The sequence below is a fragment of the Thunnus maccoyii genome, chromosome 8, assembly GCF_910596095.1.
Source record: "Thunnus maccoyii chromosome 8, fThuMac1.1, whole genome shotgun sequence".
NCBI lineage: Eukaryota > Metazoa > Chordata > Actinopteri > Scombriformes > Scombridae > Thunnus > Thunnus maccoyii.
Window position 1 is genome coordinate 1,297,470 of NC_056540.1, and position 20,100 is coordinate 1,317,569.

The 20,100-nt window shown below is 39.7% G+C and overlaps 1 protein-coding gene across 1 annotated transcript; it reads left to right on the forward strand.

Moving 5' to 3' along the window:
• Window positions 1–8,734: 8,734 nt before the first annotated feature.
• Window positions 8,735–10,633, forward strand: LOC121902098. Its single transcript, XM_042419298.1, has 4 exons — window positions 8,735–8,945; window positions 9,050–9,162; window positions 9,291–9,360; window positions 9,479–10,633. Exons 1-4 carry the CDS (start codon window positions 8,859–8,861, stop codon window positions 10,529–10,531), a joined length of 1,323 nt encoding a protein of 440 aa, XP_042275232.1. The 5' UTR covers window positions 8,735–8,858; the 3' UTR covers window positions 10,532–10,633.
• The last annotated feature ends 9,467 nt before the right edge of the window (window positions 10,634–20,100 follow it).

Here is a 20,100-nt window from a genome sequence, read left to right on the forward strand (position 1 = left end):
AAATGCCCTTGTTTTTAATCTGGATTCATCTTCACTATTTTTAAGAATAGAGAGTGCTACGCACACAACATTGTTTTAGGAAAAGTCAAAGACTGGTGGACATGAATATTTTATTAAAACATAGTGATGAACAATCGAAAAACGTTTTAGTGTTTAAGGATAGGTGCACAGTTTTTCAAGTGTGTCTTAAAACAGCAGTCAGGTGTCCATATGAACAGTGAAAGAGGTTTTCCTCCCTGTAATCATTCCTCCTGTTCATACTGACTATTAAAAGATCCTCTTAAAATGTGCTCTCAATGTAAGTGATGGAGGCCAAAATCTACAGTTTGTCCACACAGTCATTTAGTGCAAAAATGCATCTAAAAGTTGATGTGAATCTTATATGAGGCTTCAGCAGTCTGAGTTAGTCATATCAAGTGGATTTCTGCCACATTTACAGTCTTTTTAGCATCAAATTCCCTCTTTGTGTTTCCTCAGACAGTGTTTCCCTGTTGAGCTGTGGTGGAAGTATAGTAACAAAAAGAGAGACTTTGGTACTAAAAAGACTGTAACGTTGAAAGATATCTACTTGATTTAACTCATTTGGATGCTGAAGCTTCATATTAGCTTCAAATAAACTTTTAAATACATTTTTGTACAGGAGGAGGACTGTGGATTTTGTCCCTCATCACTTATATTGTAAGTGCATTATGAAGGGATCTTCTAATGGTCAGCATGAACAGGAGGAATGATAACAGCAAAAAAAACATGTTTCAATGTTCATTTGGGAACCTGACTGTTGTTTTAAGACAGACTTGAAAAATTGTGAACCCGTCCTTTAGTGAAAACTGCAGTACCATTGTACAAAGTACCAACATGGAAGTTCAAAAATCCGAAGTCCAAAAATGTGTAATAGTGTCAAACCTGATGTTGGTAAGTGGTTGGCTCAGGGAACTTGGTTTACATCAAAAACTACCCTATGTGCCAGCAGTGGAGGAAAAGCTCAGCATTATATTAGGTTCACAGTCCACTAGCTCAACAATTAGCTATACCCCCCCCCGGTGTGGCAAATGAGGGGAAGGCAGCAGCTCTTCCTCAGCCTCCATATCACAGGCAACATTTTCCCAATCCTGGCTTGCGGCTAACGAGCTATTCATGTCGCATTCATGTCAGGCTCACACACTCCACACTCAGATGACACATCTGCTGTACAGTCGTACAGTTTCCATCAGATGCTGTTAGATATGTGGCGTGAGCGTCTTTCTTGCTCTGCTCACGCCTTTCAACTTGCTCCCTTCACTTCTTCACTCTACAATCAGCAGGTAGAATGACAGATTTACTGCACAAAGGGAGACACTCCCACATACACACAAACACACATAAACTCCTGTACTCCTCCTCACAGTCATTAAGACCATGATGTAAGCTTTGGCAAGGCGGCTTGCAGGCCTGATAACACCAGGCATAATCACTTCTGATCCCTGAGCTTCCTTTCGTTCACTCTCTTACTTACACTCCCCTCCCCCTCCTAACATACACACCAACCACTCCCCACAATTCCCCCACCCCCACACAACCACCTTTCCAAACATCCCTGAAGATGTTCTTCAAAAGGCCAAGGAGTCCTTTTTTGGCGTCCGAGTGCAAGTTGGCATCAGTGTTTGCAGCCTGTTGCATCAGCGCACATATAAACACACAGTGATGGAGGGGGAGAGCAGGGGGGTGGGGATGGAGGAGCAGTGCTGTTTGTCACAAACACTCTCACATGGCTCAGGGACCAATCATCCCTTGGAGGATGGGGTTACCTGTAACTAAATGTCACACCTGGTGCACATGTACAGTACGTTATATTATTGGAGTGTTTGAACCAGGATTGTCTTAGAGGGGTCAAACAAGGGATGTAACACTACTGGGAAAAACTACAAGTGATGTTATTTTTGATTGCATTGAAGAAATATGGGACAAGAAAGTAAACCCCCTCATATCACACTGTCTCACTGACAAATTATCAGTATTTTACTTGGAAGTGAATTTCAACAACAAAATCCATAGTTCTCCTGTGCAAAAATATATTTAAAAGTTTATCTGAAGCTAATCATCTCACTCTGGAATGAGAGAGAATGGCTGCACCGGAGATGGGCTCCTGAATACATCTCAAACTTGGACCTAAAAAGTGGGAAATTTTGCAAAATAACCTTCAAATAATCTTCAGAAAAGACTCTAAATAAGAGGTAACAGCAAGAACAGAAGAGGAAATATCATCTTTGGATATATTTTTTAAATCAAAACATCTAGCTAACTGTCAACTGCTAACTGCTACCTGCCACTGTTACCAACATTCCAAAGGAGAAACAGAAGAGTCATTTGTGAAGACAAGAAGAGAAATGAAGGGGTCCTTGTTGGTGATTTTATCTGTCTCTCTCCATGAACTGGTAAATATGGTAGATATCCACTTGATATGACTAACTCAGACTGCTGAAGCCTCATATAAGCTTCACATCAACTTTTAAATACATTTTTGCACAAAATGACTGTGTGGACACACTGTGGACACACAAAGTAATTGCTGGGAAAACTACAACATTGACATTCAACTAGTCATCTTTTTTAAATATGGAAGTAGAAGAGAGGGTGTTTCTATCTGTGACAATAGACTAATGTATAGACTCTTACTTGTGGTACACATTTACGAGATCACAGCTAACAGTTTCACTTTGTAGTTTGCTTATGTTAGCAGGCTAGCTTATGAAATTAATATGAATTGACCACAGCTGATAACATCTCAAACTAAGAAGCCTGCTACAGGAGACTCTGCACCAAGCAGAACTACCATGACTTGAGGCTGAAGCCAGTGTGGAAGAACCTCAAATTGGAATGCCACCAACGGCCACTAGATGCTCCAACTGATTCCCATTCAAAAAACGACCTGCACTCCTTATTTGGAAGGTCCTGGCTCCAAATGGAAAAGATGACATCGACCATAAGCTGCAACATTGGAGCTTTAAACTGGTTCCAGTTAAACCAGTGGGTGACATCACACCTTGCTACATCCATCTTTATGTGCAGTCTATGATCTTCACTTGATTTTATGGGGACACTAGGGCGCAGGGATGTTGCAGTGACATGATTTTTTGTGTTTTAAGTTGTTGCACAGGTACACTCTAAACTTGATTCCATTTAGAACCCTCACTTATACACACTCATCATGAGCTGCATACTGTAATGCTGGAGATTGTCAGCCTTGGCTTGAGTGAATCCCTCTGGGTTTTACAGAAGAGGCATCCTTGAAACAATAATCCTCTATGGAACCCTACACATCTCCAAACAATAAAGTGCAGCACACTCTAACACTGGGAATTCCCCAAAGTAGCTTCCTTGATCGTCTGCTCTCCCTCAAGAAAGCTGCAGAAGTTAATATTTACAGCCACTGAGAAGCAGCAGCTACCATACAGCTGCTGGAAATCTGATTACTCCTTGAACACAAAACTAATGGGAATGGTTTTACATATATCTTTGAATTTATTACTTAGGCTATTGTTGTTGAGTAAGTGCTGCGGACTTTGAGAGCATCTTGTGTAGAGATACTGTATATAGTTGTCAGGACACAGGTTAAGGAGGAATGAAGAGAAAAATGGAATCACTTGAGCACAGTGCACATTTGACATATGAGGTTTTTGAAAAGAAAACTTTTTTTTCCCCCTTTGACTGAAAAGTGTTTCAAAAAGCCCCAAATCCAAGCCTTTATGATATTTACTATGTTTTTAACTCCAATTTTAGCAGTCAGAACAAGTGAGCTGGGAGAGATTTTTTGTATTTATGGAGCTATAAGAAACCAAGGTAATGTTCCTATAAGATTAAGGCAGGTTACTTAGGTTAAAATAGTTTGTTTCAAGCTGGAATGAGACTACACATTATCAATCCTATTACAGTTTTTCACAACTGCTAAGACACATTTCTTGAAATTATGCGCCATTTCCCAAAACTCTAAACACAAATGCATAACTGCACACTCATCTTCACAAATTTCAAACTTCCATGTCAAAACCAAACTCTCCACTCAAAACCATGTAATCTTACACACTACAAAACAGGCATCACACTCTGATGAGATCAATTCAAAACACTACTGTAAAAACCTGTTACTGTAATGAATAATGGTGCTTATGATTTTCCCCCAGAACAACCTCTTTACATGATGAACACAATATCAAGACACAACACATGTATTCATTTTCAATTAATTCCTCAGTGTACTGTAGTAATAAATCAAAATTGAGTGAAAAAGTGAATGTACTGTAAAAAAATATGCAACTGATACAGTAAAGAACATAGAATACAGTAAAATAATTTCCATGTATTTACCAATATAAACCAGCGAAAAAAAAAATTACATAAAACATAAAACACGAAATCACATGAATTCTGCTCCAGGTCTTTGTGGATCCATTGTTTCAAAACAAATGTTGACCCACGGTCCTGTTATCTGTCCTGAGGTTCAACAATTCTGACTCCAGCTGGGGAATTGTGTGTTTCCAGTTGTGCTGACTTGAGTTAATGATATTGAATGCCAGTGCTTTCTAAATGCACACATGAGTGAAAACAGGGGAATAGTGTTTATAGTTTTGGGAAATGGGTTTGTCTTTTGGTAAACAGCATCATGCTTTGGGACTTTTAGTTAGTAGGCCCAGTTATAGTATGTAAGTGAAAAACTGTAATGGCCCAACGCAACAGTTGTGTTGTACTGATGATGGAAATTAGTGTTAGGTAGAGGCATTTGTTATTCTATGCATGTATAACACCTCACTAAGCCAAACCCATTTTCCTTTAATGTAAAATTGGTTCCTACTGAAGGCATACTGAAGGAAATAGAGCATTTGTTGGGGACTATTTTTAGCAGTAATAAAGGAAGTGCCAGTGCAACTGTGTTTTTTTTGTGTATTTTAATAGTTTTTGGACAACAATGCTCCATGGCACAGAGGAGTAAGATATAACAGACTTTGATAAACACAGAATACTTGTAAGTAGATCAATTCATTGTTGGTTTGTATCTCCACAAGTCCAGACCTGCCAACCCTGGACAAAGTTTTTGAGTACCACTTCCGCGACCTAGATGCATCTGATGAAAATCACTGCTATTCGAACAATGAATTATTGTACATAATTTTCAAACATACACATAACATGTGTATATCATGTGCACACATGCAGCAAACTGACAAAAATGTAAGGGATGTACTGATATGAAAATTCTTGATACCAATAAGAGATTGTTTACAAAAATATGTGCAGATGATAGAGTCTGTCACATTTTAAAAGTAGCTTCTGTCTTGCTTGATATCTAATGAGGAACCTTCTTAATAAGACTTTTGCTAATGCTGCTAAAATGTTCCATCAGCTCACTTTTTTACTGCAGAATAAAGAATAAATGAATTCAAACAAATGTGCGTATGTCACTAGATTAGTCTTTTATTAGACTATAGCATCAGTTTAGCAAAGCAAACTAACAGATGAAGAAGCCAACAGTGAGCTTTCCTGTCAAATATGAACAGCACTGTTGGGCTAGAGTTCTTGACCCTTCAGTTAGCCTCAGAGTCCTGTTCAAACTGTGGAGCCCTGCTATGGCGGGCACATCACTAAGTATGGCAACACAGAGGGGTCCTAAAGGATTCCAGGCTTTGTTTGCTCCGAAAACATATTCAGTGCAGCTTCAGCTGGTGCCTGCATTGATTTGTATGGCGAGACATGCAGTGTTATCGGAGCAGATTACACATCATCTGTCACCGCAAATCAGCAATCAGCAGCATATAATTGCATTTAATTACTGGAGCGCATACTTAAGAAACTACTCCACATACATTATGGATACATGGAGACATAAACATAACCACAGCTGACATTCCTCTGATAACCTGAGTCATAACAATTACCTCAGTGGTGGGGAAGACAGTCGGTGCTGCGAGAGCGCTGCTGGCAAATGCATAAGTCACCAACATGGCACGCATTAAACTGACACATGCAACAAAGTCACCACAACGAGGTCTTTTAGCTGCACACATATGAAGAACACACACTTGCTTGAGTTGGTGAGACACATCCACCATGAACGCATACACACAGCAGGTGTGTGTCTAAATGCTGGAAGATGATGTAAATGTGTGTGTACTCTGAAGGATACACCACTAAACCTGATTGATTATGTACTGCTCAATAGGAGCTTTGCTCAACATATGACACACCTGGCAGCTAGTGGGACATCTGTTGCACTCAATTACATCACTGTGTGTGTGGTGAGAGAGGGAGAGAGAGGAAGTGTTAAGTGCCTAGACACTCTGTTCCTGTACTTGTAGCCTTCTGAGAACCTGTTTAGATTTAACACCTTTTGAGAGAGGACACTTTCTCTTAGTGAAGTCACTTTATCCATTAACACTTCTGTAGGAATAGCCGAGGACTTGGACTTGGGTGTTAAAAGAGAGAGTTAGAAGTAGGTTTAGTTAGGCCAAAGGTGAAAGTTACAGTAGTTCATGGTTAGAATTTGGGTTTAAGCATTAAAGTTATAAAAGAGTATTCCACTGAGTTGCACTTCTATAGCACTGTCAGACTCATGATGGACAGTAAAAAAAAAAGGATCAAAATTGATGCAGGTATCATATTTTTTATTCCATGTATTCTTCTGAAAACATACCAAAATAACAATGACTACGGCTACACCTATACTAGGGTTATGTAATCTATATATTCCCTAACCAACGTTGTCGCTGTGGTAGCAACTTGTCAGTCACAACGTAGCCATGCCCTAAAGCATACCCTGCTTTATTGTCTAATTTACTCTAAATGGGGCCATAATTTAACAAAAATAAACATCATGATGTATTGAAGAAGACTTGAAATTGAGACCATAGAGACCAACTCATTAGGAAGGTGTTTACTGAGGTAATAAATCAAGTGAGAAGTAGGGTCATTTTCTCATAGACTTCCATACAATCAAACCAATCAAACTCGTCCCCTGCTGGCCATTGGAGAGAATGCAGTTTATTCAAAATTTACTAATATTAAACGTATCACGAGTCCTAATTGCACCAAATTTGACATTGTGCTCCCTTTGTTCCCTGGCCTTTCAACCGCCAAGTAAGGAGTCGATTTGGTGAGAGGTTCAAAAGATATGCATAGGACATACAGACAGACAAAGGTTCCTTCCTTTACTAGATAGACTATTGCAGTGTCCACTCAAAACACGCTTCTTATAAACACGCTTGCTTATTATATCTCGAGAACCGCATGTATATGTATCAACTGACAAACGTGTCAATTAAAACGATAATGATTTAATAAATTAAATGGTTTTAATGCAGAGACTAAACTGAGGTTGAAATGTAGAGGCCGTTTACGGCCTTCCATTGGTTGATTCTGCTGCCAATCAAACATGTCTGCGCTCCTATTGGCTAGTTTTACTGCCTCCACCTCTGTTTTTCTCTCCTGTGTGTGTTTTTTCTCCTCTCTTGAGTGGTTTAACTGAGCGGGGTCTTTGTCCTGTACACTTCCCAAGTGTGAAGTTGAGTCAGATACAATAATAATTACACAATAAGCAAGTCTCAAGGATGCTATTTGATTTTCATACGATGCAGAAAATGAATAAAAATCAAATGGAAGAATAAAAAAGCTGTACTCAAAGTAAACTTGATTTGCAGTAAAAGGACTAAAATATGCTAAACCACTGGTGTGGTTCTTTAATACCTTTACAACATGGACATTACTGTTATTAATTGTAGTGTTTTCCCAGGAAAACATTTAGAAGATAAGGCTTAAGTTTTTAACCATGAGAAAATGCATATCAGCTGCTATTTTCAGTTGCAAGATTAATCTATATTTTGCTAGTGAGTATTTACAGCAGCAGGATGGTGTTTGTGAGATTGACTCAAAATAAACTACAATTTAGTGGTTTATTGATGTGATTTTAATAGTTTTTGGAGAACAGTGGAGATCTATGGCACAGAGGATATACAGGCTTTGGATACACACACAATAGCCTACTTGTTAGCAGGATGAAGTTGTCAGTTTTGGTTTCCTCATGGTATTTATTGACAAAAAGAAAAATACAGAATATCACCAGCCTTCTCTTTTAAACCTATATATTTACAATAATTTACATCTCTGAACAGTATATAGCATTATATTTATAATTATTTTGTGTGTTAGAGGCCAAGTATGGTTTTAAAGATGTAGATTCTGTAAATTATCTGCTGGGAAATGTCAATTACCAGCAATATCTGCTGTTAATGTCAATCTAATATTGACATCAACACCAAATTTTAAAAAAATCTGCATTCCATAGGTAGAAAATGGCTCAACTTGTCATCTGCTGCTGAATTCAGCCCCAAAAAGGTGCTGACAGAGAGTCGACCATTTGTGAGGTCTATACGTCATGAAATTTATATAAATGGTAGGATGATAACACCCGCCTCCCCCAACCCTGATTGAGACAGTTTTAGCTTCAGGAGCTAACGGCAGCTAACAGCAGTGCTGGCCTGCTGGAGGGGGTCAGTCCGTCTGTGACTGCCCCCCCCCACACTCTACGACCCCCCCTCAGCCACTTGACCACTTTTTAACATTTTTCAAAATTATGCAGTGGGCGGAGTTAAGCTCATTTGCTCATCAGTTCCGTCCTTTGATGTGTCAAGAATGTCGATGATGTCACACACATCTACATTCCATATGTCTAGAACAATTGCACATTCTCACTCATTTGGTACCTGATCGCTCAGCTGTCCAAACCCTCTGTACCGACGTATTCGTTCATTGCGTTCGACAAACCTGTTTACTGATTGTTTACTTTACTGATAGATTGTTTTTTTCTCTCTGTGGAAAACTGACATCTCTTAAAAATGGACGCCAGCGCTGTCTTTAAACGAGTCCAACAAATGAGACCATCCTCTTTCTCTGAAGAAGAGCGATGCCGCTACCGAGCAGAAGTAAGTCACTGTCAAATGTAAAGGCGCACTGTTCAATTTAATGTTACATTTGACTATAATATGGTGTTTCTGTGAGCTGATTGTTCGCTGAATCTTTCTTGCAGAAAATGATGCTCAGGCAATTCGTGCTCCTGAAGCAGCAGGATCAAGTCCCTGATCATTTAACTGTCACACAGATGAAGACCTGGCTGCTGACAGGAAGGAACTTTGTGGAGGAGTAAGTCAAACTGACCGCTTATTTGACTCATATACTGATATAAAACTGACATATTATATTACAGCTTTTTTACAAACACATAACAGCTGTAGGAAATAACACAATGTTTTTATTTTTTATTTTTACAGGTTTCAGGAAATGATGATGATGAATGATGATGGCAGACTCGAGACAAAACATCTCCTCATGGCTGAACTGGTGAGTAAAATATAGTGAATCTTGAGAATATAGTGTGATATGTAAATCTGTCTATAACACTAGTCTACTATAAACCTTTATTATCTTATTGTTGAGACTAACTGAGTGTTGTTTACAGGCCTGGACAACAGCGAGGAGATTCTGTCTCAGTCAAATGGAGCAGGAGGTCCAGGATGAGCTGGATGAGGAGAAGCGGCTTTCACAGCTGCTGAACAGAAAGGTCACAATGGAGGGCCTTCAGATGTTTGTTACAGTCCTCCGACCAAAAGCAGAGGAGGCTGTGCGAAAATATCTACCATCACTGTTCAGCAAGCTGCTGAAATATTTTGGTGGATCTCGCATTCCTTCCGTCTCTTCAGGGGATGCAAAGCCAGGAGAGCTAGAGCTCCACCAGAGCACTACACCAGTCATCCAGGAGGTGGTAAACACCACTCTTAAGTTCCTCCTGGAGGAACCAGAGTCTGCAGACCAAATTGAAGCAGCCAGCACTGAGGTTGGGAGACTGCTGAGTGACTCAGCAGCTCCCTGTCTGCCTCAGTATGGACCTCTCTCTGCAGCTCCTCTGCTCGGGGTCTGCACTATAGCAGCAAGATTCATAGTCAAATCCATCTTTAAGGAGTTCGAAAATCACTCCAGGACCTTCCACATAATGGACTATGATGACAGCTTGTTCTGTGCAAGAGAGAACGTCCTCTTTGCGATCCAGGATATGGACAACAGAGTGCAGACTGCCGCATGCAGACCTCAGCCTCAGCTCAGCACTTCGGAAGGGTCACAAGAGGGACTTCTGGAGGAGAAGGAGACTTCTCCAGAGGTCTCACTGGAGGAGACAACCCCTGTGAGGATGTCCATGTTAAGATTGGCGGCCGACGTGATCGTTCACATGGAGCCAGGGCTACACCAAAAAGATGGACCTCTGGAGGACAGGGAGGCTGCTCCAGAGGTCTTGTTGGATGAAATGACAGCCACTGTGAGGACATCCTCATCCTCAAGACTGGAAACCAACGTGATTGTATACAATGAGCCGGAGCTGGAAGTCCTGCAGGAGGAGTTGGAGGCTGAGGACTTTGGAATTAAGAAAAAGATGAAGAAGAAGAAGAGAGTGCGTGCCTTCTTCCATGGCATTTGGAGGGCAATGTCATGCTGCTTCCATTGTCCCTCAGAAGACTAAATCATAGCAATGTCTCTGTGCCATGGAAGACCAAAAGGAGGGACTTCTGGGGGGGAGAGAGGCTTCTCCAGGAGCTGCTGCCACTGAGGACCAAAAAGAGGGAATTGGGGGGGGGGGGGGGGGGCTTCTGCCACAGAAGACCAAAAAGAGGGACTTCTGGGGGGGAAGGAGGCTTCTCCAGGAGCTGCTGGATGAGAGAACAACCACTGTGACGACCAGGATCAAGTCCCTGCTTAACTGTCAGACAGATGAAGATCTGGCTGCTAACAGGGAGAAAATTTGTGGAGGAGTAAGTCAAACTGACTGTTTATTTGACAAAACATCTCCTCCAAACTGGTGAGTAAATATAGTGAAACTGCAGACCATAGTTTCATATGTAAACCTGTATGTAACACTAGTCTACTATAAACCTTTATTATCTTACTGTTGGGACTAACTGAGTGTCGTTGACAGGCTTGGACTACAGTGAGGAGATTCTGTCTCAGTCAAATGGAGCAGGAGGTCCAGGAGGAGCTGGACGAGGAGAGGCGGCTTTCACAGCTGCTGAACAGGATGTCTCACTGGATGAGGGGACAACCACAGTGATGACCTCCATGTTAAGACTGGAGACCAATGAATAAAATCAATGTCTCTGTATTATCTGTCTGTAATGCTTAACTGCATTAAATAAACTAGAGCAGTGATGTTCAAAATGTGCCTACTTCAATGCATAGAACAATGAATACAGTTGATATGACGTGTGAATGAGTAAATACACCAACAACATGAAAAAAACTAACATTCTATTATACACAAATTATATAAATAATAGGCTCAGTACTCTGATAGTAAATACGTACTCTCTTCTCATTTCAAGTAAAATAAGGGCTGTATTTAAAAATGAAATAATGTGCATCCTAAAACAAAGTGGATCGATCATATTGGGCTCTTAGATTGATTTTATTTTCTGTGCCTTCACTTCGAGTGGATTCGAGTGGGTATGTTTGCTCAAAAGACTTGTACTTAATCTGTAGTGGTGCTTCACAATTACCACAGTCTCGGAGAAAATGAGATAAACTGGTTTTTAGCAGTTACTGAATTTATATCAGCATATCTTGGAGGCAGTACTTGTCTTGGTCCACATTCACTACAGAAACAATACATCAAGAAACTAATGAATCAAATATTTCATTCAAACATGTAAATTTTACCTGTATCCTTCCTCTGAATCAACAAGTTTTTCTCTTCAATTGTTGTACAGCTGCAACTAATGATTATCGATTAATCTACTAATTATTTTATCAATGAATAGAATTTTTTGTCTATAAAATCTAAATTTGTCTATAAATTTTGTGTCAGGAAATAGTGAAAAATTCCTGTCAGGTCCCCATACCCCAAGGAGATGTCTTCAAATGTCTTGTCTAACAGTTTATCATCACGTAGAACAAAGAAAAGCAATAAATCATCACATTTGAGAAGCTGAAAACAGATATTTTTTGGCATTTTGTTTAAAAAAAACAGTCAAACAGTTACTCTATTATCAAATTGTTGTAGCTCTAAAATGTTGGCTAAACAATGTCTACACGTGTAAACCACACACACACACACACACACACACACACACACACACACACAAGACATCAATTTAAAGAGGCATGAGCTAGTCATTTATTGTTATTGAGGAAGTTAACATGGTTAACTGCATTGAAAGTCATACGATAAACCTCTTAAGCTTTGTGAAAGGTCTCTCTCTGTCACAGAGAGAGAGCTGTAGGAATATACATACAGTAGATCTTATTGGCTGTAAACCAGGCAGCTCCAGCCATCCCTTTCTCTGCACAGCTTTCAGGATAGTTGCAGTTATATGACTTTACTAAATCATAGGCAAACGTCCATACCTGAAATGAATAAATTATTATGAATTAGTTGAATACATAATAAATCTACATATAGCCCACTCTAGTTTAATAGTCTACCTCCTTTGGGCTCATGGATGTTTTGATTTTACTTATTAATGCACTGTATAGTTAGGATTCTAAATTATAAGACAGTGTAATGTTCATCCACATATATTATCAGAACTATAAGGAGCCCCCAGGGGTCAGGAGAATATTGTGGAAAACAATATAAAACTGGTACAAAACAACAGACCACAACCGCCTCAGCTCAACAGCACCATTTGTTGCTTTCTCCACCTGTTTTCAAAGGTGTTTCATGACCTCATCATAATAGTAACCCTAAGAGACAAGATAGACACATGCAGAAATAATGAGTGGTGTGTTCTTTATTTGCAATTAAGTTTCCAACCCCATTTTAATTGAAACAGTGGAAATCTTGTAGGTGCATCATTTTATTTTGATTTTCTTCAGTATGTTTTCAGTTGAGGATCTTTCACAGTAATCTTAAAGCTTATATTTTATGAGAATTTGAAGATTTTTTTCTACTCTTAATCAGTACAGTAGTTTAAATATTAAATGATGTTTTTAGTTAAGGTTTGTGCTGTAATTCTACAAAAGCTGAATCATTAAATATTATTTAATGATAGATAATGATAAATAGTATTTAGATTGTACTTTTTCAGGTTTTTAACATTACTGTACATACTTAAAAGTTAAATCCAAACACAAACACTGCACGTTAAAGTTTGAGATGATTTTAGAGACTTTTTAACATTTATTTTACAATCTTGACCATTTGTTAACACTTTATTAAAGCTATAAAAAATCTGTAAAATAACTTTCTTTTCTTTATTAAAATCAGTGAATAGTGAGCATAAAATTATGCTTAATTTTTTAGGAGGGAGTTTTATTCTTATTTTTTAGAGCCAGCAACATTAATTATAATTAGATTTATTATGGTTAAATGACATTTATCAGCACACTTATTAGCAACCATAGCCAAGATAGTACTTATTAATCCCAAAGGAAACCCATGCCAAAATACTCAAATGCAAAGTATGCATAGTAAAATGGAATACTAAATCAACTCCATTTATGTGTTTACTATCTTTACAATGTGCCTCTCATTTAAACATCAAACATACACACGCACACATTATTATGACCCAGCTCTCTAGGGGAAAGCTAAGCAACATAAAACTAGATGGGAGAAGAAGTTATGTATTTCAATGATTGGTTGTAGTTGATTTAAGTGTACAAATAACAAAAATAAAAGAGGTGAACTACAAAGGAAAAATGGCCTGCGGGTGCTGCTTCAATCAGGTAAATACATGGGCTCCTGACTTAGAGCTGAGACTGAAACCTGTCTTCCAACAAAAGAAGCCACAAATACAGTCTGAACTAACCTGTCCTGCTCTTACCTGTGCAAAAACCTAAACACACAGACAACAACGTATTTCAAACACTCCCAGAGCCAACTAGTACCTTGATTAAACAGTGAAATCTATACAGAAACTTAACACTTTCTAGTACAAACAGATGACACAGAGGCGTGCTGTTCACATCAAATCACAGCCATCCTGACAATAACTTGGCTGATAACATGTCACTGGGTCTGCTGGGTTGGAGAGCTGGACAGGGTATCACTGCCCCCAAAACTATGGAATTCTCTTCCTCCCACCATCCAGTTCTCCCCCACTATTGAGATTTCTAAACATCATCTTAAAACATACTTCTGCTCATTAGCTTTCAACAGTGACTAACTTAATCCAGCTCAGATATTTCTCCTAAAATCTTTGGAGGTCTGTGTTGCCACTATGGGCTCTGTGTAACCATGTGCCTTTACTAGTATTATTATTATTGTTATTGTTATTATTATTTTTTTTAAAATCTTTTTTTCCTTCTTTAGTTTTTGTCTTCCTCTGTGTGTGTGTTGTGAAGCACTTTAGAACTGTGTTGTGTGTAAAGCAGTGTTGTAGTACTCAAGTCCAGGACTCGGCCTTGAGTCTCACTCAAGTCCTGATTTTCAGGACTCGTAACTCATGAGTTACTGAGTTGGATCAACCAATCAGGTTGCTTGACACTCAGGTCCGCAAATCCCACTGTTGAGCGTAGGGAAGTTTGTGTATCGGCTCCTCTGTGAGCCTCTGTGACCTATTGTTACCCATAATACCTTTCTGTACAGTTAGCACACATTTAGAGTTTGCTCAACATGTGGAGAATAATAAAAAAGTGAAGGGATTGATAAACATGATGACATCATATCTACAGTGAGCGTGAGTGGACTTGCCTTTACAAAATATAATAAAATATGGGACTAATAGAGAAAGTGAGCACCTCTGTGTTATATTAATAGAAGAATTGTAAAAATGTCACAGTTTGTGAGAAAGGAAATAATAATAGTTATATTTATAGTGTATACATCAATTGATTCTCTGACTTTCTGAATTTTTGACAAGCTATAATGACATTTTGATTGATATGAACTGATTATTTGCCTGTTTGTGGGGGTATTTAAACAGCGCAGGTCAATTTGAGGGTTAAATAAAAATACACTCTCAACAGATATCAACAAGTCAATTTCCTGCTTGTAAAATTATGCCAACCCTGAGGCCTACACACTAGTTTAGTTTAGGCTAAAAGTTAAGTTTTAGATTAGACCTCAGCAAGTAATGTTGTCACAAGGTGATATGTGCGTGTGTTTGTATGTGTGTGTGTTTGTCACACACTAGTACAAGGTGTGGGTACAGTTTGCCCGGGACACGACACGCCACACGCAATCTGTGCTGTGATGTTCCAAAGAAAGCTCTCATCAACTTACTCACTGCCTTCTCACCAACAGCGGCTGTGGCTCTGCCTGCCACAGCAACACTTTTATTGATTTCATCTATCGCAATATTAATTAAAATCACTTCAGCAAAAAACACTGTAATACCCTGCTAATTGATACTAGGGAAATTAGCCCAGTTGCTAAAAAGCAGCGCGTGACTTTATTGCTTACAAATCATTACCATCTAGCTGACAAGCAATTCCATTATGATGATGAATCACATTAATGGATGTTTAAGATGCTTATGGGGGAAGACTTGGCCTGGATTTAGGCTGTAATGAACCTCTGCAGTCACCCAGGACACCTGGGGGCCGAGCTGTGAAGAGGAAAAGCAGGACCTCGGGTCCAGAGCTGGAGCTGGAAAATCTGTGGGGTTCCAGGGAAAGGATGGAAGGGGATGTTAGGGCAGAAAAGGTCAGAGGAGCTTAGGGGAGCAGTCAGGCCCTGAGATGGGAGCAATACGGCAGGCGGTGAGGGTGAGTAGGTTGGGTGGAGGGGGGGTGAATAAAGTCTCCATCAGCAGCCCAAGGCCACTTGAAAGAGCCTCGGGCTGCTGGAGCGATGGAAGGATTTCCCTGAAGTCTGAGTAAAACAAGCCCCACCACAGACCTTCAACCAAGGACACAGGCACCCTGGACCTGCAGAAACCGCCTCCACACACTCCTCAGGGGTTAGAGTGGGAGGACGACGAGAGACAGAGTGACAGAGACACAGACAGAGAGAGAGGGGAGATAGGGCAAGACGGAGTGAGGAGGGAGAGGGGGAGAGTGTGGTGGAAAATATAACACTTCGTTTCCCGCACGAATGCACAGCAGTGCAGCCTGCCGCCTTCTCCTCCCCTTAACTTATACACCAACAGGCAAAGTCAAAGAGAAGGACTCCACAGCAAAGTCACAGCAGTCTTAAAAGTCAAGTTGTGTATAAAGGGCTGGAGAGACTCAAATTAAACCAGTGCAACTTGTCGCCAATCACATATCTGGCCTCCAGAATATTAACAGCACATGAGAACATGAGAATAAAGAAAGAGAAGCAGTGGTCATTTTGGAGAATTACATGATGTGAAGCAGTAGTTTGCTGTCATTTCTCTTTTCTTTGTGGTTGTTTTTTGAGACTGTCCTTCTGAGTAAAACAACAAAATAGGTCATAATGTCAGTTGCCAAAAAATGACTACTATAGTTACGTTTGAGTGACAGATGCCATCTAGTAATGATGACCCAGAGCAGTGGTGCAGTTCAGATGACGTATATACTGTATATGTGGACAGATTTCCTCATTCAGAGCAAGGAAACTATAAAAGACAGAAGGGTCATTACATCATACCAGCATTCTAATATCTGCTTGGTGCCAGTCTTTGGTGCCAGTTCTATTGAAGCCTATGGGGGGTGCAGGGAGAAGCACTCTAAAACCCAACATATCTAATAGGTTACTTTATTACTTTGTTACTTTATTATAGAGTTACTTTATTATGACCTTTGATGAAGAAATGCCTCTAATGAAAGAACACACTTCTGAGAATACAGACTGATTTTGAAGAGTGTGTGTGGCAGCCACTGCGGTGTTTCCAGTGTCTCTGCACTTGACAACACAGTCGTGCGATTTTACACACATAAACTACATGGAAACTAAAATCATACCTGGTGATATATGCTCAGTATAACGAAATATTAAAAATCTATTAACAATCTGTCCTGCAAATATTTTTTAGCTACCTTTGTTTCAGTTAAGTTATTTGATGTCATCTTGGATTTGTACGAACGATGATGATAATTTCATCAGTTATTTAACGTGGTTGAGGTGAAAATGAATCAGTATATTCACGCTTAGCTAATATCAGTCTCTCCCTTGCGCTGATGACTCGGCTGATGAAATGTTGGCTTGTATCTTTTCAAATTGAAAGGTGCTTATGGAATAGTAATGGCTCACTACAATCCCAAGTACAGATAACACTGCTTGTTTGAGTGTTCATGATAACGTGGATCTATAATTAATGTTTAAATATTAAGGGAAATTAAAAGTGTGAGAGGATTATTATACAATCTGGCTTCAATTCACCACCTCACCATCTGCGGTCACTATATCAAAAACTGTAGATTACGTTACATAATGTAAGCTAACAGGCTCAGAGTTCATTTAGTTAGGGTATTAGCACGGTTAAGCTAATTTACTAGCGTTACTCTGTTACTAACCTCAGTCACATATGCATAAATGTAGCATAATGTAACTTGCATACAAATTTCAAGTTATTGAATTAACATACAAATCAAACAAAATGTACCTTGAAACCACATGAAACATTAGCTAAATAACATCAAAACAAAAATAGCGGTGCCTCCATCACCCAGACTGATAACCTGTGAAAGTGAGAGGGGAGAGATGAAGGACTGGTCTGCCCATTCACCACTATGCTAACTGCACCGAGAGCTTTACAGTCTGGCACCAATGTGCGTTCACCCACTACATGGTGACATAATGACCCTTCCTTCTTTTATAGTTTCCTTGATTCAGAGGAGGAGGTGGATGGAGGCATTAACCCAACAGTGGACTTTGCAATAGGAGATCGCTGTTCGTTTCCTGTTCCCAACCGTGAGCTGTGATAGTTTCTTAAAAAGTGCAACCATGATCATCCCCTAACCTTAAACCTGTAGTTATTATTGTAGCCCTAATGACAAAGGTAGCCTAAATTTAAGGAAGTAGTAACTTTAACCCACACCAAATTATTTCTCTACCCTTAACAAAGTGATCATTTTAACCCAAACTATGATCTTCCCCTAAACCTAACCAGCGAGTGATCTGGGGGCTCTGGGTAAACACAGGTCCCTGAAATGAACCGATAGCTGGACCAACCAGTGGTGGAAAGTACTCTGATTCCGTACCTAAGTACAGCTTTGAGGTACTTTAATATTTCCATTTCAGGCCATATCATACCTTTACTCCACTGCACTATTTGACAGCTAGATTAAGAGTTTCCATACAAAACATGTGATCAGTTAAGAAAATGTGATGCAATGTCAACATCCCAACAATATAAAATGAGCTCCATCTTCACCATCTGCAACACTTAAAAGCTGCTTACATGTTAATACATCGGTATTACTACTGCAGTAGTGCAATATATACAATAATATAGCACTCTAGAAGGAACCATATTGCATAATCAGTACTTATCACACCTATAGATATAAATCAACCAATGACACCTGACTGCTGTCAGTTTCAGTTTTGAAAACAAATAGCCAGTGAAAAGGTTTTTCCAAGAATTTAACATTTAAATTGCACTTTTCCATGGAGGCTTGCACCAGCTTTTAAATCTTCTTTGAACATCTATTTCCATTATGTATTATACTGTGCGATATTTGAAATGCAGTCAGCTTGCTGGCTTGATTACTGTGAGTTAGCAGGCCAGGTAGCTTGGTTAACTGGAAATTATGTTTAAGTTTCTGCAAGAGATTTTTTGTACCATGGACTCTTGTCTCATAACTGCCTGAAGACCATGCCTCTTATGTGGAGCAGTTTATACTGCAGAAGAGTAAGGTTCTATAAAACACAGCTAATAGGCTATGATAGATTTACTTCCTCTGTTGTCGCCATTTCCAGGATGGTTGTCTCTTGGTCAAGGGGGCAAATTTGGAAAGTCAAGGTTCATCAAAGTTGAACAAGATACTTGTTTCTCATGGATTTACTTAATCCTGTGAGTGAAAATACAAAAAACACCCTGATGGTGGCAATTCCACAGAATGAGTGAATGGTGTTTTATATGCTGGTGTGTGCAGACATTTTCTTTCCTAATCAGGAAAATTAAAGCTGTAAATAACTGCAAAGTGTTGACCAACTGTGACCATCTTCCTTTACAGTCATATGGAGGCAAGCAGGCATAGATATTTGATTGGCTGTTGAACAGTGGGTAATTTTTCTATGTTGACAAGCTTGTTGAAAATCTCTACTTTTGCTCTTAATGGACTTCTTGATCATGTTGCAGGCAGTGTGGATGCATAGTCAGTGTACTGCGATGCTTGTGTGCTCTTTGACAAAAATGTTAAAGAGCACACAAAAAATGTAATGTTAGCAATCTGTCATTTTGACTGTTTGTTTGTGGGTTATGCCACTGTTTACTTTCTTTACACTCTCCGATGGATTGATATTTTTTTTTTAGTCCAGTACTTCTTGAGTGGAAATCAGTACGAACTCTTTGCACCTGAGCAGTGTCTATGTCACGTTAGAAAACAAAATGCAAGGACACGCATGACCCCTCCTGGTTAAGGTTTCTGTTGTTTACCAGTGGGCTAGCCAGACACTCTATCACACATTAACCCTGGGGCCCGGCTAACGAGCTTTGGCCCGCACTGCTCTCCAGCCTCATTAAGGAAACACTAACCGCAGCGGGACAGCGCCTGAGACTGATAATAAACTCTACCTAGCTACTGACATGCGTGCGGCCAGCCAGCCAACACACACACACAAACTCTCCTCCCCTGCTTATTCAATTAAGACAGTGTGCGAAGGTTAAGACAAGTGTCTGGGGAGGAGGTCAGGAGGAGATAAATAAGACAATTTCCAATCCTGAGTTCAATACCCATCAGGGGAAGTAGTGCGCAGTAAGGCAGAGGTTTTACAAGTGCTCAGATCATATTGGCCCCTGCCTGTATTGTTAATGCATGTTCCTCATGTTATGGTGTGGAGTTTAGATGTGCTATGTGCCGTTATGTTCTTAATTGAGAACTAGCATCTTACAGCTAATGATCTCTTCTTCCCAGGAAAACAAGCAGCTCTGATTTACTTTGTCTGCCCTCTTCTGCTTGTATGTGTAGTCTTTATTTACACAGCAATCACCATCTATTACAGCCTCTGTGTCTGCCCTGGCTGTG

Excerpts from the sequence above, each read along its gene's own strand:
- LOC121902098 (XM_042419298.1), top strand. The coding sequence starts at position 8,859 with ATGGACGCCAGCGCTGTCTTTAAACGAGTCCAACAAATGAGACCATCC. Across the intron at positions 8,946-9,049 it reads GATGCCGCTACCGAGCAGAA|AAAATGATGCTCAGGCAATT; the intron begins GTAAGTCACTGT and ends TCTTTCTTGCAG. Across the intron at positions 9,163-9,290 it reads GGAAGGAACTTTGTGGAGGA|GTTTCAGGAAATGATGATGA; the intron begins GTAAGTCAAACT and ends TTATTTTTACAG.